The sequence below is a fragment of the Artemia sp. Qi Xiang Cuo genome, chromosome 2 (genome assembly GCF_049724085.1).
Source record: "Artemia sp. Qi Xiang Cuo chromosome 2, ASM4972408v1, whole genome shotgun sequence".
Classification (NCBI taxonomy): Eukaryota; Metazoa; Arthropoda; class Branchiopoda; order Anostraca; family Artemiidae; genus Artemia; species Artemia sp. Qi Xiang Cuo.
This window is the reverse complement of record NC_142795.1, coordinates 89,363,543-89,386,833: the sequence shown is the minus strand read 5'-3', so window position 1 is coordinate 89,386,833 and position 23,291 is coordinate 89,363,543. Positions and strand designations below refer to the sequence as shown.

At 35.1% G+C, this 23,291-nt stretch overlaps 1 protein-coding gene across 1 annotated transcript in view; it reads right to left on the bottom strand.

Annotated features, from left to right (window-relative positions):
- The window catches only part of Ist1 (increased sodium tolerance 1-like protein), a 48,926-nt gene that overhangs the window by 23,600 nt on the left and 2,035 nt on the right, over positions 1 to 23,291 (bottom strand). Inside the window, exons 2-4 of the mRNA XM_089108336.1 lie at positions 20,314 to 20,475; positions 17,392 to 17,506; positions 15,846 to 15,978 (exon numbers count right to left, since the gene is read on the bottom strand). Coding sequence (XP_088964462.1) covers positions 15,846 to 15,978; positions 17,392 to 17,506; positions 20,314 to 20,467 — 402 coding nt within the window. The 5' untranslated portion in view covers positions 20,468 to 20,475. The remainder of the gene's footprint in view (positions 1 to 15,845; positions 15,979 to 17,391; positions 17,507 to 20,313; positions 20,476 to 23,291) is intronic.

Sequence of the window (23,291 nt, the reverse complement as noted above, 5' to 3'; positions counted from 1 at the left end):
TGCGTATTTAATATGTTACCTCCGCATATTAGGCGACAGAAGAATTTTAATAATCCCAATTAAACTAGTGTAAAAGGGCATAGATTGGATGCAAAAGGTTCAATCCGCCTTGACGTAATAAGGGATAATAGAATTTTTCCGACAAACTTTGTAATATGCAACAATTTTCCGTATGAAGCCATTATCGGCGCAAATTTTTTAAGGTCTAATAGAGTATTATTAGACGTAGCGAACGAAAGGCTTGTGATCCCCGGCAAATACCACTTCCCCTACCTTAAGAAATTGTAACAGAGGTTACGAAGAGAATGTAACAGTAAATAAAATTTATGGCTGTGAAAAGTCGCAATCTTTTGAATCTCTTTTTTCGGTACAAAAAGAATGTGGAATAATCAAAAATTTGTTAACTTATTCTGGGAGAAATTGAAGAAATAAAGCAAATTTAAATAACGACTGGATTGAATATGCAAAAATTAAAATAGGAAACATGCGACGATAGAGGTGGAATGAAATCAAGGAAATAGTGGAATTATGGAAAAAAGTAGGGAACCCCAATGCGGTTCAGGCGCAGCCAATGTTATTGGCGGATAGCGCCAGTCTAAATTTAATAGACAATGAAAATAAAGAAAAATATTATGGATTCGCAATACGGAAAACAAAAGTCCCTCCCAAAACAACGGAAAGAATTCAAATATAACAGATGATTCAACCAGTGGATAGCAAATCCGAAATATGGTTCGCGATCCCGTCGAATGAAATTCCTGAAAATCTGTTATGCGAGGAACAGATTATATCGTACCACGAAGGAGAAGGTTTAATTTGTTTAACTAATAACCTCGAAAAGGCTTTAACAAAGATAAACTAGGGAACGAGCGTTGTTCAAATCCAAGTCATCTCAGATAATTATTTAAATACATTGGAAATTTCAAAAAGAAAACTATGAAAAGGCATTAAAACCTCAAATAAAAAATAACCTTTAACTAAATCACAATTTTTAAACAAATTTTATATGGATCATATTACGGACTTAGAACTTAAGAAAAAATTATGCGAATTAATATGGAATTTCATAGATGTGTTTTCCGCATCTGACGATGACATCGGACTTATACGGTTTTATGAACATTCAATTTTAACGACCGGTAATCCTGTCGCGAAACAGCCATATCGTGTACCGTATAAGCACAAAGAGCGGTTAAAAAAAATGCATGAATTAGAAAAAAAGAGATTATACACCCCAGTATAAGTCCGTATTCTGCACCAGTGATCTTGGTCCCAAAAAAGAATGGTAACCTGAGACTTGTAGTAGATTATAGAGCCCTTAACAAACAAGTACTTAGTGATAAATTTGCTTTACTAAGAATAGATTTAATCCTTGACTTTATCTTAAGCAAAAACAAAATTTTTACTTCTCTAGATCTTAGACAAGGTTACCACCAAGTGAAAATAGCCAAAAAATATGTCCATAAAACTGCGCTTTCTACAACTGAATGTGGTTCATACGAATACTTAAGAGTACATTTTGGACTTAAGACAAGTTCAAGTACGCTATGTAGACCCATATTGTATATATTAGGAGGATTAAAGAATATTATTTACTTCGTTGATGATGTCATATGTGTAGGAGAAAACGCTGAACAACACTTAGCAACACTAGCTAAAGTGTTCGAGAAATTCAGAGAGGGTAATTTAAAATGCCGGCCTGAAAAAGCAAATCTATTTCGACCTAAAATTATAATTTTTAGGAGTAGTGGTGACGCAAGGAGAGATATCCCCAGACACAGACAAAATAAATTGTGTTGAAAACCTCAAACCCCCTAGAACTATGAAAGAATTCTACTTTTAACATCAATAACAGCACTCCTATATACCCTAGTATCTTGTATTGATCCAGCCAGTCTTCGGTTTACTATAACATAATGAATAAGGTTTGCTGTCTTACCATCATGTGAATACCATGTTAACTTATGAGCCATTTTATGACCAAACACCGTATTGGTTATAACTAGATTGTTATACCTACAAAATTGAAAAAGTCTGTATCAATTACTGTTTTCTTTTCCTAAACCAAATTTACCTAGGCTGGGATACCATCTTTCCCTATTTCTACCAACCTGGGCGTTAAAATCTCCCAGTAATAAGATCATATTTTTACCTGGGACCCTGTCTAATTGCTCCTGTAATTGTAAGTAAAATTCATCTGAGTCACTAGTATCTTCATCAGTCGGTTCTACAGGGGCGTATACTACTAACTGATACCCTGAACTTTCTAGTCATAAAATGAGCAATTATTATTCTACTATTAATACCTTCCCAGCCTAAACAAGACTTAGCAGCTTCCTTATTCATCATGAGCCCTACTCCCTGTCTATGTACCCCATCCTTCCCGCCTGAGTAAACAAATTCTATATCACCTAATTTCATGCTTACTTCCCCTGGGATATGAGTTTCTGAAATTCCTAATAAATCCAGTTTGAAACGTCTGAATTCGTCAGTCAAAATGTCGATACGATAGTTATTTTTTAATGTCGTAACATTCCAAGTTCCAATTTTCATGTTCTTTAAATCATTGAAATTATTTTCGCCTCAGTACAAGCAATGATCCCGGATACCAGTGCAGGACGGGGATCACATATCTTCTCAAGTCTACACCGAAATGCTTAAGCCGGCTTAGAACCGGACAGCAAGAAGTCCCTGGGACTTCCAAGAACGGAGGCATTATGCAATCCTGGGCCCATCTTGGTCACAACATGGTTTTCAGCACTTGGCGATGCTCTTCTATCAACAAGAGTCGAAATCCTGCACAGACAGTCTCAAGCCTATTACCTCCTACTCATCATATATTCATGCCTACAAATATTATGCTACTACGGGGAGGCAACCCATAATAGATAAATTAGCTAGGAAGAGTTTTTTCAGCCCAAAGACGCCCATCAAAACATACCAAGCCCAGAAAGTGTCCATTAGTCAGAATCCCGTGCGAATGCTGTGTCGTTTACTAGGCTATAATTTCCTCGAGGGGCGCCACTCATCAAGTGGGATAGAGTTGACCGCAAGGCCCCCAGTCTTGCAGGTACCCCGAAAAGGTCAAGGCAGCCCTTTGCAGATGCCGTTGTCCATGGATCTGGATCTTACGCCCTGCTGCAGTTGTCCTCCTATAGAGGGTCGTCCCGCGTTAGTGTTCTGCATCACCATGCAATTTAACCCATTCCTGGGAGAAGGTTTGCAACTCATGGGACTTGTGGAGAAACCAGTGGGCCCTTTTGAATGTACATTTGAGGGGCCTTCTTCCTCCTCCGCATGTATTTATGACCCTGGGCCAGCGTGCCCCAGTTTCTATTATGGACCCCAGGGACAAAGCCCCCCATTGGTCCTAGCATCCTGTGGTGGAATCCTACATATCTGTAGAGCGTTCCCCTATCGCCACCTGGGGACACGCTGAATGGCCTGGGGGAGGCCAGGAACATAAAAATGAAATTAATTAAAAATATTATGTTTCCTTTAAACATGGAAAATGGTATAGTCTTCTGTATGACTTTTTAAACATCAAATTATTATAGGGAAGTTCAGAAAACTTTTTGGTTTTCTTATTTAATATAACTCAACATTAGCTTGTAAAACTAACGTCTAGCCGAATTTATTGATTTACTTCAACATTAGCCTGTAAAACTAATGTAAAAATTAATGTAAAACTAATGTGTAGCCTGTTTTATTGATTTACTTCAACATTAGCTTGTAAAACTAATGTAAAAAACTAATGTAAAACTAATATAAAGCTAAAGTCTAGCCTTATTTATTTATTAACTTCAACATTAGATTTTGAAACTAACATCTAGCTAAATTTATTTATTTACTTCACCATTAGCTTGTAAAATTAATGTAAAATAAATGTCTGGCCTAATTTATTGATTCACTTCAACATTAACTTACAAAACTACTGAGTGTGGGGTGGAAAGGGCGAAGGGGTATTGTGGAAACGATTGGTCTGATTTAAACAAAACAAGTTAAGATACACCATTCCCTTGGTCTCGTTCTTTGCTATCAACCACCCTCATTATAAGGATCTTTGCTTTATGCTATATAAATGTATATATATATATATATATATATATATATATATATATATATATATATATATATATATATATATATATATATATACATATATATACATATATATATATATATATATATATATATATATATATATATATATATATATATATATATATATATATATATATATATATATATATATATCAGTAGCGTATCCAGGGGAGGGCCGGAGGGGCCCGGGCACCCCGCCAAATTTTTTTTTTTTTTTAAGTGCCAATATAGTAAGTTCCAAAATATTCACGCTTGTAAGTTATTTGCAACACCCGTTCCTTTTTTCATTTTTGTTAAATGGCTATCCATTTCTCCGGCAAGCTTATATCATTATTTTATCATCAAACGTGCAATCTCCTCCTGTAATCAAACAAGATGTCAAGAAATGTTTCTCACTATTTAACCCTCGGAGCTATAAGCACTAGCTTCTCTGCAATGAAGGAATTGCGATAAGGAATCAGGACTAAGAGGCGATAGTTCATTCAAACGGTGCTATAATTCCAGTATAAGCTAAGCATTGAAACAGAATGGTCGCGTGAGAGGAAAGAAAGAAAATGAAGCGACGCCAGCCCAGCATTAAAAACCAGCAATGACGGTAAGGAGTTTACTACTATTCTGACAATAGTTTGTATTTAGTGGGTTTTGAAGCATGCATGTGTCACTTGTAATTAAATGCAATTCCCAATTTAGATTGAAGACGACCAAATCTAAAATTGGAAATCTTCTCATAAGAATTTTTCTTAGCTATGATCAATTAAAGGAAACATTAAAAATGATAATTATTTGGGTGGGATCAAACTTTGTTGAAAATTAATCTTTTTCTAGAGCCCAAAATGGGATTATTAATAGTTCATTCAATTTATATTTTATTTCTTGTGTAAATATGAGCATGGTTAATGTTGGAATACCTTCATATTCCCGTATTTCCAGAAACAAAAAGTAGAATACCGCAAAACGGTAATTTTACCGTGTCTCTAAAATTCAATACTTTTGAGGGGGGGGGGGGTAGGCAAACATTGACCTACCAAACAAGTCATGTACGCAAATAATGTAATTAACAAAAACTAATTGTTTTCAGTTTTTACGAGTTTTACACGGAAAACGATTCTTTACAACCATTAATAAAATCAGGAGAAAAAATGTTGCAATTATGATTTAAGTGCCAAAATTGATTCGTTCCCAGCAACAGCGAGATAAGAGATAAAATGAGTAATTTAACGACTCAAGGAAAATCTTTGAAGCCTTGGGACAGTCAGGTAGAGAGCATTTTCTTGGTACTTTAATGTTAAGGTCACACTACATGATGCTCCAACCGAGGGGGTAATAACTGACCGTCGCAGGTGTCCCTTCCTTCGTGCCTCCGGCTGTGCCTCCGTGCCTCCAGAACACCTGATACAACGTATTACTGGAAGCGAAGGAACACGGTTTTATCTTTGGGTTATGGAAAGCGTAAGGCGCGTTTTTTACGACGCAAACTTTCTCCTCTTGAGAGGTTGTCTTTACTTGGTTGTGTTGTTTACTGCGTTCGACATTGGAGATCCTGGGACCTAAAAAGTGGACATTATGCTTTGAACGAGAATTTTATTACCACAAACCTTTACCATTGTCTAGAGATAAATATGCATTCCCTAGTGCTTCTCATTCGTCAATTCAAACGGCTTGGGCTCGAACGTCTTTTCAAACTCCCCGACATGAATAGCCAACCGTGTGAAGATTTTTTTAGGAAGATGCGGTCTCAAACCAGCACTTACAGTACTGTAATAAACTTTTCGTTCCTCCAACTTCTACATCGACTTCGTCAATATGAAAGTATAACGGATTTTCAAGCTCAATATTCTAATGAACAGTTGTCCTTGCCAAAGGCGAAGCGAGTTAGATCCATTGGTGTTGTGTCTGTCAGTTCCAATTTTTCTTTGCCCGGGGACGATGAAATCAAGCTTAAGCTAGGGCGAGCTCGTATTGTAAGCCAGCGAATAATGAAAGCCTTGATACCCAACGACGTACTTTCTGCTTTCGGTCACCAAGTACCGAATGTTTGTCTTTCTGTACTTCACAACAGTTACTCAGAGGAAAATACTCTGTCCGATAAGCAGGAAAAGGCTTCCGTGACTGACACTGAATCGGGCTCGGAAAGTGACGGCATCTTTGAAGATTTGTCAGTAAATGCTCACTGTGTGAAACTCCAAGTTGAGAAAAATTGAGCTATTGAGCCTGTGACGAACATGAAGAATTCTAGGTTTTGTCCTTTCAAGACTCCTGACGGCTCCATAACATCAATAAAAAATCCATGCTGTTGTGGCTTCTTAGGAAAAGCTCCGAGAAGCTGAGTAGTGACCGATTATAACGGGAGATGGTCCAGAGCTAACCAAGAGGACCACGTGATTTACCACAAATCCAATGCAGAGCTCGGAGTCAAACCAGACAATAAATACCTGAGAAACTAGTTATTTTTTTTAGTTGGTTGCTTTACTTAGCGCTTTTTACTAATAACTTGGTAGTAACAGTTTTTCTGACAGTTGCTTTACAGTTTTCTCTTCATTGCGTTCGGCTTAAAAATAGAGAAATTTGTGGGGGGGGGGTTGGTTTTGATGGGGCCAGCAACATGTCAGGCTGTTATTCTGGTGCACAGGCAGAAATTAGGAAAAATTATTCGCATGTGATCTACACCCACTGTGCATCGCGCAGCTTAAAGTTGGCTTTATGTAAAACTAGCAGGGTAGGACTTGTTAGGTCAACCTTTGATACTATACAGCGGATTATATCATTTTTATTATCTTCACCAAAAAGAATGAATAGGTTTGTAGAAGCGGTTGCTGTCGTTCTTACTGATAGTCCCATGAGAAAGCTTGTGAAATTGGGGGAAAAGAGATTGGTGGAGCGTCACTATTCCAGTTTAGTTTTTATGTCTTAGTGTTGTATAATTATTTCCGCACTTGAGTATATAGTTGGTAACATACAGACCGATACGGAAGTTATTTCAAAAGCAACTGCATTGGTTTCAGCAGCAACCGAATTTAGTTTTATGTTCATGATGGCTATGCTAGAGTTTGTTAGTGCCATAATGCTCTCTGTCTCTAAGGCGCTGCAAGCCGAAGATTTAGACTTAGTTGAGTGCTGTCGGCATATTAAGCTATGTTCTGATACTTTACTGCAGTCAAAACAAAATGATTTTGAAACAATTCTTCAGAAAGTCTATGAGCTTGCACAAGAGGTAAATGTGGCTCCGGCTGTTCCAATGTCTATCCGCCGAACGTCCATCAACGATAATGAGTCCATCAAGGTTTTTTATCGCGAGTCATTGTTCGAACCTTACTTTGCTTCACTTATTGAAGAACTTGATCAAAGATTTTTGCGCCATCAGGAGGCATCTTTCAAAATCGGAAGGCTTTTACCAGCTAACAACGAGTCATTATATATTAATGAATTTGTGAACGTTGTTGCTGTTTACGAGGGATTTCACGGGGGTAGACGTGCGCTCGAATGTGAGTTAGTCCTTTGGAAACAGAAGTGGCTCTGAAAGTCTGAGGAACCATCAACTGTTGCTTCGACTCTTGCGTCATGCGATGCAAGATTTTTCCCATGCATTCGAAGGCTTTTGACGATTTTTCAGACATTACCAGTGACTACCGCTTCTGCTGAGAAGAGCTTTAGCTGCCTTAAGCAATTAAAAACCTATCTGCGGAGCTCCACGGGCGAGGAGCGTCTGAACGGACTAGCTCACATGACCCTGAACCATGATATCCAGGTTGAAGCTGAGCAAACTTTTGATAGATTTGCAGCCAAAAAGACCACCAGCTGTTACTGTGAGAGGTTAGGTCGTCTTCTATTGCTCGTTTGTCTAACTGCAGTTGAGTCTGTTTTTTAAATTTTAATTGTTGTTTATACTCTGTAAAAAATGTTAATATCAATACATTTCTTGCTTTCACGGCTGTGATAACAGGTAGACTGAGGCCACACCCCTCCAAAACAAAATTCTGGGCAATTGTCTTTGATATAATATTATTTTTTATTTATTTGGTTCTCTAAAACAAGGGTCCCATAGGCAAATATAAGGAATAATGCACTTCTTTATTTTATATTTTCTAAATTCTGCCGCTTCGCGGCAGTTCCAAAACAACTAGTCGCCCAAAATAGAAACTCTCACTGATTCTAACCTTTTTTTTTAATTCTGACTTTGTTGGCAAAATATGTCATCCATTCTCAAACAAAAAGTCTACAACTGGAAAAAGTCATGACAAGTGTGTACTTTTACTTTCTTTACCTAGCTACCCCCCCCCCCCTACCTCCCGTCTGAAATCTTGCACTATGATAGATAATTTTCTTGCTCACATGACTGCTATAAAAAGGTAGACTGACGGCCCCCCCCCGAAACAAAATCCTGGACACGCACGCCTTTTTGAAAACCTGGAGGCCCTTAAACTGTTCAGATCAAATTCAATAACAGTAATAATAGCAGTAGCAGTTACAGTCGACGTATATTGATGGCGAAGAAAAAATTCTGGATATGCACACAACTATGCTTTAGAAATTTCAGCGAGATTATTACTTTGGCACATAGAAGGGGTTCCATGAATTCCAAGGAATTGGGCAGTCATGACTTCCCCTTTCTTGTTTATACTAGTACAAATCTTTTCAGGCTACATGAGCTCATGAAAATAACTTTATGACCCTCTTCCTCAAAAACTCGCCAATAATAATAAATTATTTTTAACACACTAACAATTATAAAAAAGTGGAGTAATAAAAGAAACTAAAAAGTAAATACATACAAAAACAAAACCCATGCAAAACAATATCATTATAAAAACTACGAATGCAAATCAAAACAATCGCACAAGAGGATGAAAAGGACCCAATCACTTGCAGGCCTCATCTTTGAACTTGGAGTCCAACTTATTATATAATGTCAATATATCAGTTGCATTAAACATTCGAATAATCTTAAGGTTTCTATACCAACGAGGCAAATACAAAAGATATTTACAATAACGGAAATACAAAACTCTAATATCCTGCATATCACTATTATTAAAAAATGGGTGCAAACCTGATAGAAAAAGAATGGAATGGTCACATTACGTAGAATAGAGTTTAGCCAATGCCTTACGAGAATGTCGGCCACGATTTGGAACAATTTTAGCATAACCTGCTTTAAGCTTATTCTTAATATCTGCAAGTGCACTAGCATTGATAGCTCAAAAAGAAGTGTAAATACTAATCCCAAGCCAACACAACGCAGGAACCAGCTTAACTGAAAAAGAACTACAACACAAATCACTACTTGGGTTTTTAGCATTGAAAATTAAATACTCACATTTTTCAGCATTAAGCACAATGCCAATTTTTTCAAAAAGCTTAGAAACAAACTGGGTAGACTTAGCTAGGGTGAATTTTGAACGGCTAATAAGTAATAAATCATCTGCATAAGCAATATAAGATAAATTAGTTAGACCTGTAAAACACGACGGAAAAATATGAGAAAGCACAGCGTATAAACAAGCATTAAAAAGGTATGGTGACAGAACCCCTCCCTGCCTAAGTCCAGACCGAATTGGAATATTACCAAAAAAGATCTCTCCTGACCGAAGTCGAACATATGAATTTGCATACCAAAAACGAAGGACACATCTAACAGATGAATTCACTCCTAGCTGGGTAAGAGAATACCATAGTTGGCTGTGACAAACCGAATCAAAAACTTTTGAAATATCTAACGCGCATAAATGAACTTCAGATCCATCTTTTTGTGCTTGAATTAAAAAAGAAGTAAGAATTCGATGCGCATGTTGGCATCCAATATTTGGTTTAAACCCAAATTGATTGGACACATAATCAACATTTCGAAGAATTTCAGGAAGCAGGACATATTCAAAAACTTTGCTCAACGAACAAGCTACCGTAATAGGTCTATATGATGCGCAATTAGTCGGATCTTTCCCACGTTTAAGAATCGAAGTGACACTCCCGAACAAAAAAGAATCAGGCACCAAAGACGTACATAGACAAATTTGAAATAATAACTGCAAATGATAAATCAATTCTTTCGAATCAATATGAAGGTTAAAAACACTAATACCATCAATATCACATGATTTAGATTTTAAATTCTTAATACAACGAATCACACGGTCAGCAGAAACGGGAGGTACATGACCTTGGTAAATTTTCGCAGGTAATACACAAGAACAGAGGTTAACAAATTGAGAGTGAACCGCATAATTCATAACATTAAAAATCTTATTATAATGATTAATCCAAGAGGCATTAGGGATCCGATCGGCATTAGGAGGTGAATCAAATTTCGCAACATTAATCACTTGTTTCTACTGACTAGAGGTCTTCGGAAATTCTACACCATTGTACCTTACTTGACGAAGATAACGTTTAAACTCCAACTTTGTTTTCTGTTTAATGTAAAAAAGGTGACCCCTTAATAGGCAGCAGCACGCTACCCAACTTTGCAGCCAAGATTTTGCACGATTTTTTACAATTTTTAAGTCAGAGTCAGATTTCCATATTGAACTTCTACTCTTAAGATTAAAACGACAAACCGGGACAGCCACTTCTTCAGCTTTTTTCAGGCAGGAAACAATCTGGCTGTAATATAAATTCAGCTGAACTCGAGCTTGTGGGGATATAACACTGGTACAGAGTAAATTAAATGGAACTTTAATTGTAGACAGAAGAAGAGCAAGGGTAGATAGATTTAGAGGCCAGTCTCCTTTATTCCAGTCTCTTTTGATTATCCACTTTTTGTAATTAGTACATAAGTTCTGTTCAGCCCGAGTCGTATTGATGGTGACAGTGGCTGAAAGGGGCACATGGTCATAATCACGTTCATCGTGGTCAATGTGAATATCACTAATAGAAACACCAGAAGAAACAACACAGTGATCAATATCAGACAATGAACCGCTATTATGTATGTATGAATGGGATGCATCTTTATCCAAAACCCAATAGCCATTAGGTAGCAAATCCAAAAATAAATCAGTCCGTGTTGAGGTAGAGTTTATATCACAGTTCATATCGCCTACAAGGATCCAATCCAATCCATTACTCTCAACACTAATAAGAAGGGTCTTTAGTGATGCACATGGTTTAGTATACCTTGTTAGAGAGGGAAATGATCTTTGGTCGCACGGGAGGTATACATTAATAAGAACTAGGTTAGCAAGACGGATTGCAATGAAATAATCACAGTCACGATAACGCACAGGGGATAACGGGAGTAGTTTATGTTTTAATAGGCAGGCCAGCCCGCCTGAAGGTCTCCCAAAAGTTTTTCGGGCACTTCTAGCAAAAACCAAGTGTTCTTTACTCCTGCGAAGGGAGTTCAAACTCACCAAAGGCAAAACATGTTCTTGTAGAAACAAAATGTCGAAATTAGATAGTTTCTGGCTCAAAGAATCATCCTTATCCTTCGTTCCGTTAATGTTGAATGAGCATATAGAAATTTTGATTTTAAGAGTTATTTTCATAGCTGACTAGAACGTTTAGCTACAGCATTAAGAAGGATTCGGCATTTTAGAGAAAATGAAGCATGATTGTCATGACAATTAACACATTTAGGGGTCGCCTGGCACGGGGAATTGCGCGACAATTCGTGCTCTTCTGCACAGCGGTGCAACGTTTAGGGTTATTACAAGAGGCCTTTAGGTAATTAGGCGATTGGCAATTATAGCAGCACCTTGGTGGACGCTAGAACTCATGAACACGGAAAATCTCATTACCAGCTTTCACGCTAAGCTTCAGCGCATTAGCAGGAGCAATTACATATTCAAAAACCACTTTAGCAGTAAAAGAATTGCCAATTCGTTTTGCATCCTTAATATTGCCACAGCCAATTAGCATGCTCATGTCAAAGGCATTTGATAAACCTTTCACAATACCTATATATTTTGTTTCATTTATTTTGACGTCACAGTTGCTCATAATAGAGGGAACAGAATCGCAAAAGTCCTTAGCAGCAGTCTGATCAATCCGCACCACCAATTTATCGCCGGAGGGCTTTATGCTATGAATACATTCATGACCAGGTATAAGGTCAATCACTTCACGGCGTTTTGCAGGATTATGAAGGTGAGATGGAACTTTTGAAATGACAATAATGGCCTGATAATCAGCGATTGGCTGGGGCCTGGGGTCACTAAGAGGAGGGAATTTTAGATCATAAGACACAATTTTCTCACGGATTTGCTTGAGTTCGGAGTCGGAAATTGCTTGAGTTCGGAGTTTAGAAGCCTTGATGCGAGGCTTGAATATGCAACGGCTGGAATGACAGGAACTTCGGTAGGCAAAATAATCACGTAAGTAGGCAAAATAAAATCATCAGACTCGCATTTCTGAAAGGTCTCAATTATATCCTTTATGTGACGGTAATTAGCTAGATCACCTTGCTGTCGAGGCACACGTTCGCCCACGAACACTTGAGACCATAGGTAAGTTTTAGCTATCATAATAGACTTTTCATCAAAAAAGTCAGCCGCATGTTTGGCAATAATTTCATTATCCACTCCTTCATGAAAATTCGACTACACAAAGTTTAGCAACGCAGAATGTACAAGCTCCATCATAATCATGAATATATTCAATTTACATCACATTCATCCATTTTAGTAGTAAATAAGTTCAAGTCTAAACTAGTTACAATGCCAAAAACCGACGCCAATATAAACTCAATAGTCACTACTGACTAATTTTGAATAAGCTCCAAGAAGCCTTGTGTAGGAACCAGAGGCTACGTATTCTCCTCCTCTACCCCAGCCTATTCAAAGCTTCCCTATCTATTCTATTCAAAAAAAAAAAAAACCTGAGGACAGTCAACTTCTATTATCCCTGATCCGTGAAAAAAAAAGAAAATCTTTTGGATAGTTGCAATTGTAATGTTATACATTAATTGTGTTCTTAAATAAAAGTGGTACCAGACACAACTTTTGGGGGTCCCCTTGAGTTGGTTGTTATTGCGAGAGAGGCGGTATCAAGCCGAAGCGACGTTTTTCATAATGCAAAATAAACTTTTCATTTATCAATTCAAACGTAATGGCACCAAGTAGAATAAGAATGCCTAGCTTTGCTTTGAAAGTGTAGTTAATCTTAGGAATGAACACATTGTTAATGTTTGAATTTATCTGGGTGAAAAGCGTTGACATTTAAAAATTATATTTTACTCATAAGTTTTCACGGTTCAACGTGGCAACACTGACGACAAAGTTATTAATTTTTCAAGGCCAAATATAGGCCACATTACCATACCACAAAACTGAACTTACTGTTACCTACTATTCAAGTTACCACACGGCTAGTATTTTTTTATAGTTAGGCAAAAATAGCAATCTTCTCATACTGAAGTTAACCAAATGCAGATGCCATCCAGCTTCAGACGATGTTACGAGGAAATGGTAGCAATATTATTATCCACAAATACCTGAAGTAATGCTGTATAATTTTCAGTCCTTAGAGATTATTGGTTATTCTGTATTAACGAATTTGTTAAGAACAATCAACACTGATGGGAGGCTAAACTGCTTAGCTGGATGTCATGTTATCTGAACATGTTATAATACCTTAACAGCAAGGTATTTGCTTAGTGTGCAAGAAATCCTAACAATTCCATGTAAAAGATATATCGATCTTTGGGGAGAAAAAATATATAATTCCTAGACTCAGCTTCACTGGGTTAAGCCTGTGCTCAATCGAGCGATAAATTATCCACTAAATAAATAAAAAAAAACATAATAATAACAAACCTCAGCTTGAAAAAGAAAATTGTCAATAAGTAAACATCACTACATTATTGGCATAAAAAGCCAAAAACATTCAATTTTTAACAAAAAAAAAACTCAGCCCTGATCGTTAGCAATGAAATGATTTTCACATTAGGTAGCTCTTACTGAGTAGACACACAAAATTTTTGTTTTGACTTTTAATAGATGTAGTCCACACAAATCAGATTACCCAATTGGGGAGTGCTTCTTAAACCTCACAACACTGTCTCTCGTATATTGTAAGATGAGTTTTCAAATGAAAGCAACTTGAAAGAGAAAATAGCGTGATGTCTTTCGAGAATATACTCCACATATGGTGCAGGATTTTTCAAGTAAAGATTCTACCATGGATGCTATCACAAGAAAAGGGCAGTTTGTTTTAGATGCAATTTTCAAATTGATACTAAGTGGATATTAAATAATAGAAATATACCCTAAAACCAAACACAAACCAAGGCGCGTGCGTGAGATTATTTATTAATTTTTGTTGGGGGGGGGGGGGGACAAAATAAATTTCAAAAATTGAATGAAATATATAAGCACTTATTTGAAACTGTTGGTTCAAATCCCGCTGATGAGAGATTTTCCTTAGAATAATTACTTCATTATTTATAAGGTTGAACGGATTTTACATTACCTAGGTGTTACTAAGCAGGCACCTGAAACAAGTCTTTTGACATTAAATAAAACACAATCTACACAAATTAGCCATATCAAATAGATAGCCCTTCAAAAACTGACAAAACCATCCCTTGCACATTGCAAGAAAACTTGGATATCGATATATTTTGAAAGAGAAACGAATATGCTATATTTGAGGTTATATTTTACGCATGTTTCAGTATTTTTCAGGGCAGATAAGTGGAATATAACCTGAAAAAGCAAATCAAATTTCTGAAAACTACTCTTCTACTCTTGATTATATTACAACAAAACAAAGGGTATTTTAGGCAATTTTTTCTTTTAAATATAATCTCCCAAGTGCCAAAGGGGAGCTTTATTTAGCACAGATAGTACAGAAACTGATGCGTGGTACCTGGCACATAAACAGGTTGTTTTTTTGTTTTTTTTAAATAATCAGAAAATTATGCGGGAAATCACAAAATCTCGGGGTTTGAGGGGTACAAGACCTAAAGCATCCCTTAGCGTATATGCCTACATAGTACTACCAAGCATACAAAAGATTTTCAGCTATTCTTCACAAGAATAATAATAATTTAAGCTATTCTTCTTTTTCACAGCACCCTTGACGCTACAACTTGACATAATAGTGTGCTGCGACACACAGTTCACAAGTCGCGTATTCCAGTGGATCCTTATGAATCGTTCCTTAATACAACAGCGCCATCTTAAAGTGTTTTTCCTCTAGTGTCTCAATATAAAATTATTCTTTTTATTTGTTTGACTCTGTTTAGTTTGAATCTGTGATATTTAAAATCAATGTATAATTTTGAATGACGATGGCTATGGCTGTGACTTTCACACATTTTATATGTTTAGTGCCTTATTATGACAAGAACTGCTGCTGATCGACATGACCGTTTTATGGCGTTTGAAAATAAAATCGTTATTTATTTATTTATAAAAAAAAAGAATAGCATATTCGATACAAAAAAAGAGAAAAAACTCTAACACGCATTTTTAAAAACAAAATTGAGAGAAAATCTGTATACATGAATGCTGATTCAAATAAAAGCCAGAATAAAAACTGTTCTACTGCCCTTGATTCTATTGCAACAAAGGGATATTTTACACCATTTATTAAAACATAATCTCTCAAGTGCTGAAGGCGTACTTGATACAGGACAAACATAATAGAAACTAGCGCGTGGTAGGCTACCTGACACATAAACACGATTTCTATTTTTTATTTTTAAAAAACAGAAATTGGCGAGTCAAAAGAAAGAAAGGGAAAAGTAAATTAGGAAAAAGAAAGAAAAAGGGAAAGTAGTAATAAAAAGTGGCAGGGCATACCTGACCATACTGCTTTCCATATTTCATAGTGAGCTGGTCTGCAATAACTTGCAGTTCTGCTACATCAGCCTGCATCCTAGGGGCAGCCCAAATAATACTTGATATCGCCTCTGCAAGGCCTTCGTCTATTGTCCTTATAAAATTAAAACAAAATAAAAATTTATACAATAGTAATTCTTAAAATAATATCAACTGGAATGTTCTACTGCAACTGCAGAGGATCTTCTTAGATACAGTATTTTCTCTAACAAGGAAAGTCAAAACAGAGGAAGTTCATGTTCTGTCAATGAGGGAAAAAAACTAAAATAACTAAAATTGGCAGAAAAATCACCTAATTAGTACAAAAACTAGTTGTTATTCATTTATGCTTTTGTATGATTGAAGATAAATAAGAGCCCATCTTTGCCAAATGCAAACAATAGGCATATTTGGTTATATTTTGTATTTACTACTTGTTCTATTATGAACTATTAATAGTGTTAACTTATTATAATATAAGTAGTAATTATATAATATATAATAAAATAATAACAATTAATAATAATAATATTAATAACGATTAATAATAGTTATTAACACATTACCTACTTTTTGATAGCAAAAACAATTTAAAAACGTGACAATCCACTTAGTTACCACCAATTGCAGGAACTTCAGATTACAATTAAATTTAATTGTTATTATTTACCATAATCTCTGGGTTTCTCAAATAAAAAATGTAAATTGAGAATGTTTGTTAACAGCGTCTCGGATTGCGACAGCCTTTAATGAGGGTCTACAGAGTTTAATTGCCTCCTCAAATTTTGAAAATTCCTTTTTAGGGGGTATTTTTATTGATAGGTACCCTTTCGGGGTATTTCAACATAAGAATGTAAAACAAACAAATAAAAATAACACTAACCTGCCATTAGTTCTGAAAAATCAATTAACCCAACCCCCTTACACTTATGAATTGACACCCCCTGGTGGGAGAGTCAGTTTAAAACAAGTCACATAACCAAAAGCTATTTTCAAAAGTTGCTTAAATCCTCATGTTTTTTATTTAGGTTTTAGTCCTTGCTCAAGATGATATACAACTAAAATATTTGCTTAGGTTTTATTCTAGCCACAGTTTTTGCAAAACGTCTTCATATTTCTTCTTTTTTTGTATGGCCAGAATTATATGCTAAATATACATCAATTTTGTTCACCAAGACTTAATTTTAGTGATCAAAGAGCAACAAACAAACAAAGTCGTTCAGGTTCCAACTCTTTTAAAGACCTTTTATCCATTGGCCAACACTGTATCCAGGATTTTTGTTGGGGGGGGGGGGGTATTTTTCAGGTGGAAGGGTGGGAAAAAGGTTTGAAAAACAAATTAAAAGTTTGTTTATATGCATTTCTGTTATGTTTTCGTAAGTCAGACAAAGATTTTGAGGGTATTTAAACCCCCAAATTCCACCATGGACATGGACTTGTCTTTGAATTATTATCTTCTACTCCCCAGCCATAAGAAAAAAACCCATCTGCAGGGAAAATAAACTAGAAATACTTAAACACAGCTTACTTCATTTGTTGAATAACTCCAAATCTGGCCAATAGCAAGTCACAGTACATTTCCAGAATCTCCATTGCTTCAACTATGTAGTCTTCTCTAATTATCTGTTCAACTTTTATCCTGGCTAAAAATAAAGTCAAAATACCATGACAAGATGGCAACACTGAACCCTCTTACATAGATAACCAATATTACAGCTCTCATAACAGTGGCGGATCCAGAGGGGGCAGGGGGGAGCGCACCCCCTTAACATAGTCTAAAGTAGTGTAATTTACTTAATTAACGCAAGTTTACATTGAATAAACTTGCTCCTAATGCAAGTTTATTGGATCAACCTATTTAGCAGCCCCCCCCAAAAAAACCCTGGATCCGCCACTGTCTCATAATGTCTGCTAATCAATAAATATCTACTTGTAATATAATATCAAAAATAAATATAAATTTAGAGAATATATATAAATATAATATAATAAACAAAAAAAATATCAAAAACAGGTAATAAATCAACTTAATATAATAAATATATCCTTGGGCTGATTATTCTATTAATATTATTTAATTAATAATTATTATTACATTATATTATGCTTTTATATTACATTAGTTATTATTAATTTAAAGATAATCAATATTTATATATAGATATTATATATATATGCAAATTATATCTCTGTATATATATATATATATATATATATATATATATATATATATATATATATATATATATATATATATATATATATACAAACAAAAATGGCCTCACCACTTTTATTTATATTAAGTAAAACGTTTGAATAGCACATTGTTTATATAAATTAAAAAAGATTATTATATATAGATTGTTTATTTCACATTTATATTAATGAATTATCATATTAATGATTACTTATATTTATCTAGATTTATATACAACTAATTATTCATATATATTTACATAAATAACATAAAAAAGAAAAAAAAATTAAAATTACTAGACACTGTCCAGCAGAGAACAAAATTAAGATACAACACTAAACACTTAAAAGAACAGAAAGAAAAGATAACAACCAAGAAAGAGAAAAAAACAGTGAACTAAAAAACAGAACAGTTTAAGTACATAAGGGTAAAAGAACCTCAGTATGAGACAACAAGAATAAATAAATGAGAAGTAAAGAGCAATGTTAAAGCTTCAAATGAAAAAAAATTGTCTTATATGAATAATGTTGCCACTATCCCTGGCTCTTTACTTAAAAGTTTTACTCTTTTTATATTTAATTTCACAACAAAAGCTCTAAAAGAAAAGAAGTTAAATAAATTTTGTTTTTTTTTTTAAATATACTTAGAGGAAGAAATTGCTTATTTATTTGTGTGTTTTTATAAACAAATTTTCATTTTGAGCATTATGAAAGGCAACTGCTTTTCACAAGATTATCCATAACAAAAAGATTACAAAATTATTTGCATCATGACTTGACTGATGAATGATTTGTTTAAGGTGATATTTTTTAGGGAAGAATCCTTCACATAATTGCTAGGCTGCTATGAGCGTGTTATTGCTATACTAATTGGATCAAATAGTGATGATTTGGAATGTGAGAAGACTGATCCTTTACTTCCACTAAAAAAACTTGTTTTATCTGTTTTTAATTTCTTGATTATATCCTAGGTTGTCCCTGAAAATGAGGGACCGATGTCCTTGTCAAAAATCCATTTATTACAATAGGTTTTTGGCTAGATATTAGCCAAATGTAGAAAAACACTGTTAGGCAAAAATAGAAAGCACAATATATTTTGTAACCATACTTAAAAAGGGCACACAAATTAAACTATATTGCTGTAATAGGCCTTCTTCCAATTCTATGCAATCCTCTATAATCACTTATGAGAGGAAATTTGCACCCTTCTCCTATATCTACAATATTGGCAACTTCTGAATATACATCCCTCAACCAACAAAACAGGAGTTCTCCCACCCTCCCTCCAATATGCAGAAATTCTTAACTTGACCCCATTTCTTATCTTTGTCCTGTCAAATACATCCTGTTGATGTTACATGCTTCTGGGATTAAAACACTTTTTCTTCAATTAATAAGAAAAAAACAAGTTTCTATATACAACTTGCCTAGATAATCTCTTTCTCAAAGAGCTTTGATAATATGTCAGTTTGTATTATCTCTCCAGGAAACCATTTACCAGTAAAGCCATCTTCCCAATGAGCCTTTTTGGTACACATTCACACCTAAAGGTCTCTTATCACAATATTAGTATAAGTAAAGTAACATACCCACCAACCCCACTTTGTGTACTAGTATGTTCTTGTAGAAAACTACCTTAGATGCCAATAATTAAAATCCTATAAAGATCACTAAGAAATATTTCACAGGAATACAATCAGATAGTAGATTATTTTACAAACTGATTGTATAAAAGCTCAAGTGAGACAATAAAAGTCATTGGTGCCCTAATAAAGAGAAGACAGGTAAACTCAATCGGAGTTTGAATGCAGATGGGGTACAATGGTAGAGTGGAGCTTTCAGCAGTGATGTCAATTCAAAGAATTGACAGAATGTAGGAGGGGGCACAATATGATTTTTTCAATATTTGAGGGGAGAAACCAATTTTGCTGTTTTATTCAATGAATTTATAAAAAAGAAGACATTTTGAGTGAAAATTCCAAAAAGAGTTGTTTTTCAAAATCTAAAGGAGAAGAGGAATGCCACCCTCTCCAAATTGAAGCCCCTGAATTCCAGAAAGAACTTGATGAACAATATATCTAATAATGATGGATTTTGGAATAGATGAGGCTTAAGATTGGAAAGTCATAATGTTATTTTTTAAATGACAGTCATATCCAAAAAGTTATTCATTAAACTGTTTGTGAGTTCATTAAACCCAAACCAAATTCAGCCTGTCACTAGTATTATCATAATGTCAATATAAAATACATACCTCTGTCAGCACTCTTTGCCTTTAAATAGTCAGCAATTTCTTTCCTGGCCTTCTGAGACAGCTCTGTCTTCTTTTTTTCTAGCATTTTTAATCTTTTTGTTACCAGATTCAAATTTATTTTCAGCTTATTATAGTTAGGTCCACTCGAAAACATTGTTACAGCTAAAAAGAAAACAAGTAAAAAATATTTTTAAAACCATTTTTAAATTAGTTTTACTAGATAATATTGTAAACTGCAAATTAAAATACATCAAATGGTCAAGAAATGGGCTAAATACATATTACATTCACAATGCAAGGAATTTATGTGAGCATTTTTAAATGTAAATTAACAATTCAACTTTGGAGAGTTTAATTAGACTTTGACTAAAAAAGTTAATGATTTGAATTTGTGTTAAACAATTTCTACTGCCACAAATTTCTTGCTTTTCTCTTTATTCATTTTCCCTTTGAGTTCTTTCGAAGTGATTTTGACAGAATGTATTTTCTGGGTAGATGAGAACATTGCCATCAGTTTTTTGTTAGCAAATTTTCTTTCAGTTAATCTAAATTTTGATTTTTACTACACCATATCTTAAATTCCATTATGCAGGTGTAGAAAAATGGTTCATTGTGATTTGCCTGCCAGTGTTGACTCCAAAATTTGGTTGAGGACTCTGGGGCATCCCAGTCTAAATACCATTCCTTCTGCTCTAGTCCTTGTCTACACCTTGTATGAATGACTCCAGGGTTTGAAGTTGGATGGTTTGATTGCTTAGGGAGGTCCAAAGTGGAGCAACATGGTGAGATAGAAGTGGTAGCATTCTCTGTGGTTGGTAGTTTGTTGAGAAATTTTCTGGGACTCCTCCCAGATTCCTTGGTTGGGTTGATGGGGAGAAGGCTTGGAATGAGATTTGGTTGTAGATGCTTGAATGATGTGATGATATCACCTTTTTCTTTACAGAGGGCAAGGATTAGAATTTCTAATGCTGCAAGCTGCTCATGGTAAGGGGTGGTTCTCAGGTTATCAAGATATACATATTAATAGGCTTTATTCTTTTCTTTTGAGAATTCATTGTTTGGGTCAAATTTGAACTAGTGTTGGCCACAACATGAATGACTTGAAGGATACCTAAAAAACATTTAAATGTGACAAATCTGGCAAAATTCTAGGTGAAAGACATATCACCACCTTGGAAAGTAGTTGAGTTCTTCTTCTTCTTCTTCTTCTTTTAACAGCAGGCGGGCTTTTCAGTAAAACTATTTAGCCCTTTTCCTTCTGCTTCACTCTGTGGGCTACAGAGCTACTGGCTTGATTGCCTCATATTTATTAGATATATTCAGATATCTTTCAGCAGATCTTTTGACTCTAGGAGTTCAAATATAGGATGATAGATGTCGATTTCTATGCTCTGTGTGCAGGTATAGTTGGCTAGGCTCTTGACTGATAGTGGGATTTTGTGGTGTTTGAAGTATTTTAACAGTTTAGAAAGCAAGGTATGTTGTGCAGACGTCAGCATATTACATTCAAATAGGCAATGGTCAATTGTTTCATTATTCATATTACAATGCCTGCAAAGAGGGGACAGGGGAATTGAACCACTTGAATTAGAAATCTTATATGAGAATGCAAGGAAATTTAGTCCATTTGTTCCAGAACGAATTCTATGATAAATTTTAGAAAGATACTTATTGGGAAAGGGGGAAAGGATAGGATTAATCTTATTAAAATTAATATCTGATAGCCTCCATCGGTAAATATCTCTAATTGGGATTGGTCTCCCACTTGGCTGGTCAATATTTATAGCATTTTTTGCTATTTCATCAACCTGATGATTACCACTTATGCCAGAGTGGCTAGGAATGTACCGAAAGTAAGTGTTTATGCCACTTGAAGCTAGATTATCAATAATACTGAGACAATGATAAGTGTCAATGTCCAACTTATATTGAGGAGCTGAGGCCAGCAACTCAAGGCTTGATAAAGAGTCGGAATAGATGAAAATATTATTCAATTTTTCAATCAAAGATTGGTTTTGCTTAAGGTGTTCTAATGCCATGATTATGGCATTTAACTCAGCAGACATTATAGATAAATTATTAAATAATCTCTCGCCCATTGCAATTTTCAGGTGAGGAAGGAAAACACCACTTGCAACCTTCTCATTCATTTTTGACCCATCAACAAACATTTGGAAGTGATTTTTATAGGTAATTGTATTAAGTTCTGTAAATTTTTTCTGAACAAAAGCAATGGGGGTTAAATCTTTATTCCATTTTGAAAATTCAGTATTTATTATGGGAGATGACCAATTCCATGGAGGGGATTGGGGGAAAGTAGGTGCAATAGACTTTGCTGGTACAGGGAACTTCTTTTGAATATTGGCATACTCATCTGCAATACCTCTATACATGGCTGGATTTCTTAACCAATTATGTAATGTGTGTGAGCTATTTGATTCAATTTTTGTAAGATGTTTTATCAAGAGAAAGCTACGTCTATCCCTTATTGTTGTTAATCCACTCTCCATAAGCAGAAACTTGGTGCTTGTGGGTTTCCTAAGACCAAATATGAGACGTATTATATCATTTTGTGTTGTTTCAATTTTTTGCATCTGGGTCTTTGCACATGCACCATATACAATGAGCCCATAGTCAATATGGGGTCTTATATGTGATTTATAAAACTGGAGTAAGGTTTTCTCCTTACAACCCCAGGGTGTGGAAAAAAGTCTTTTTAGTATATTTGCTTTTATATAACGTTTTTTAATTGTGTTTGAAATGTGGAGGTGGAAATTAAGTTTTTGGTCAAGCATGAGACCTAGGTAATTAATATTATTATCATCTGGAATGGTTGTTTTATTTAGAGTTAGTTTTGTATTAACATGGTTTCGCTTCCTGTGAAATTGGATTATTTTTGACTTGGTGGGTGCAATGGGTAAATCTGAATGTTGAGAGAATTTTTCAAACTGGAAAAGTGACTTTTGCAGATTTGACTG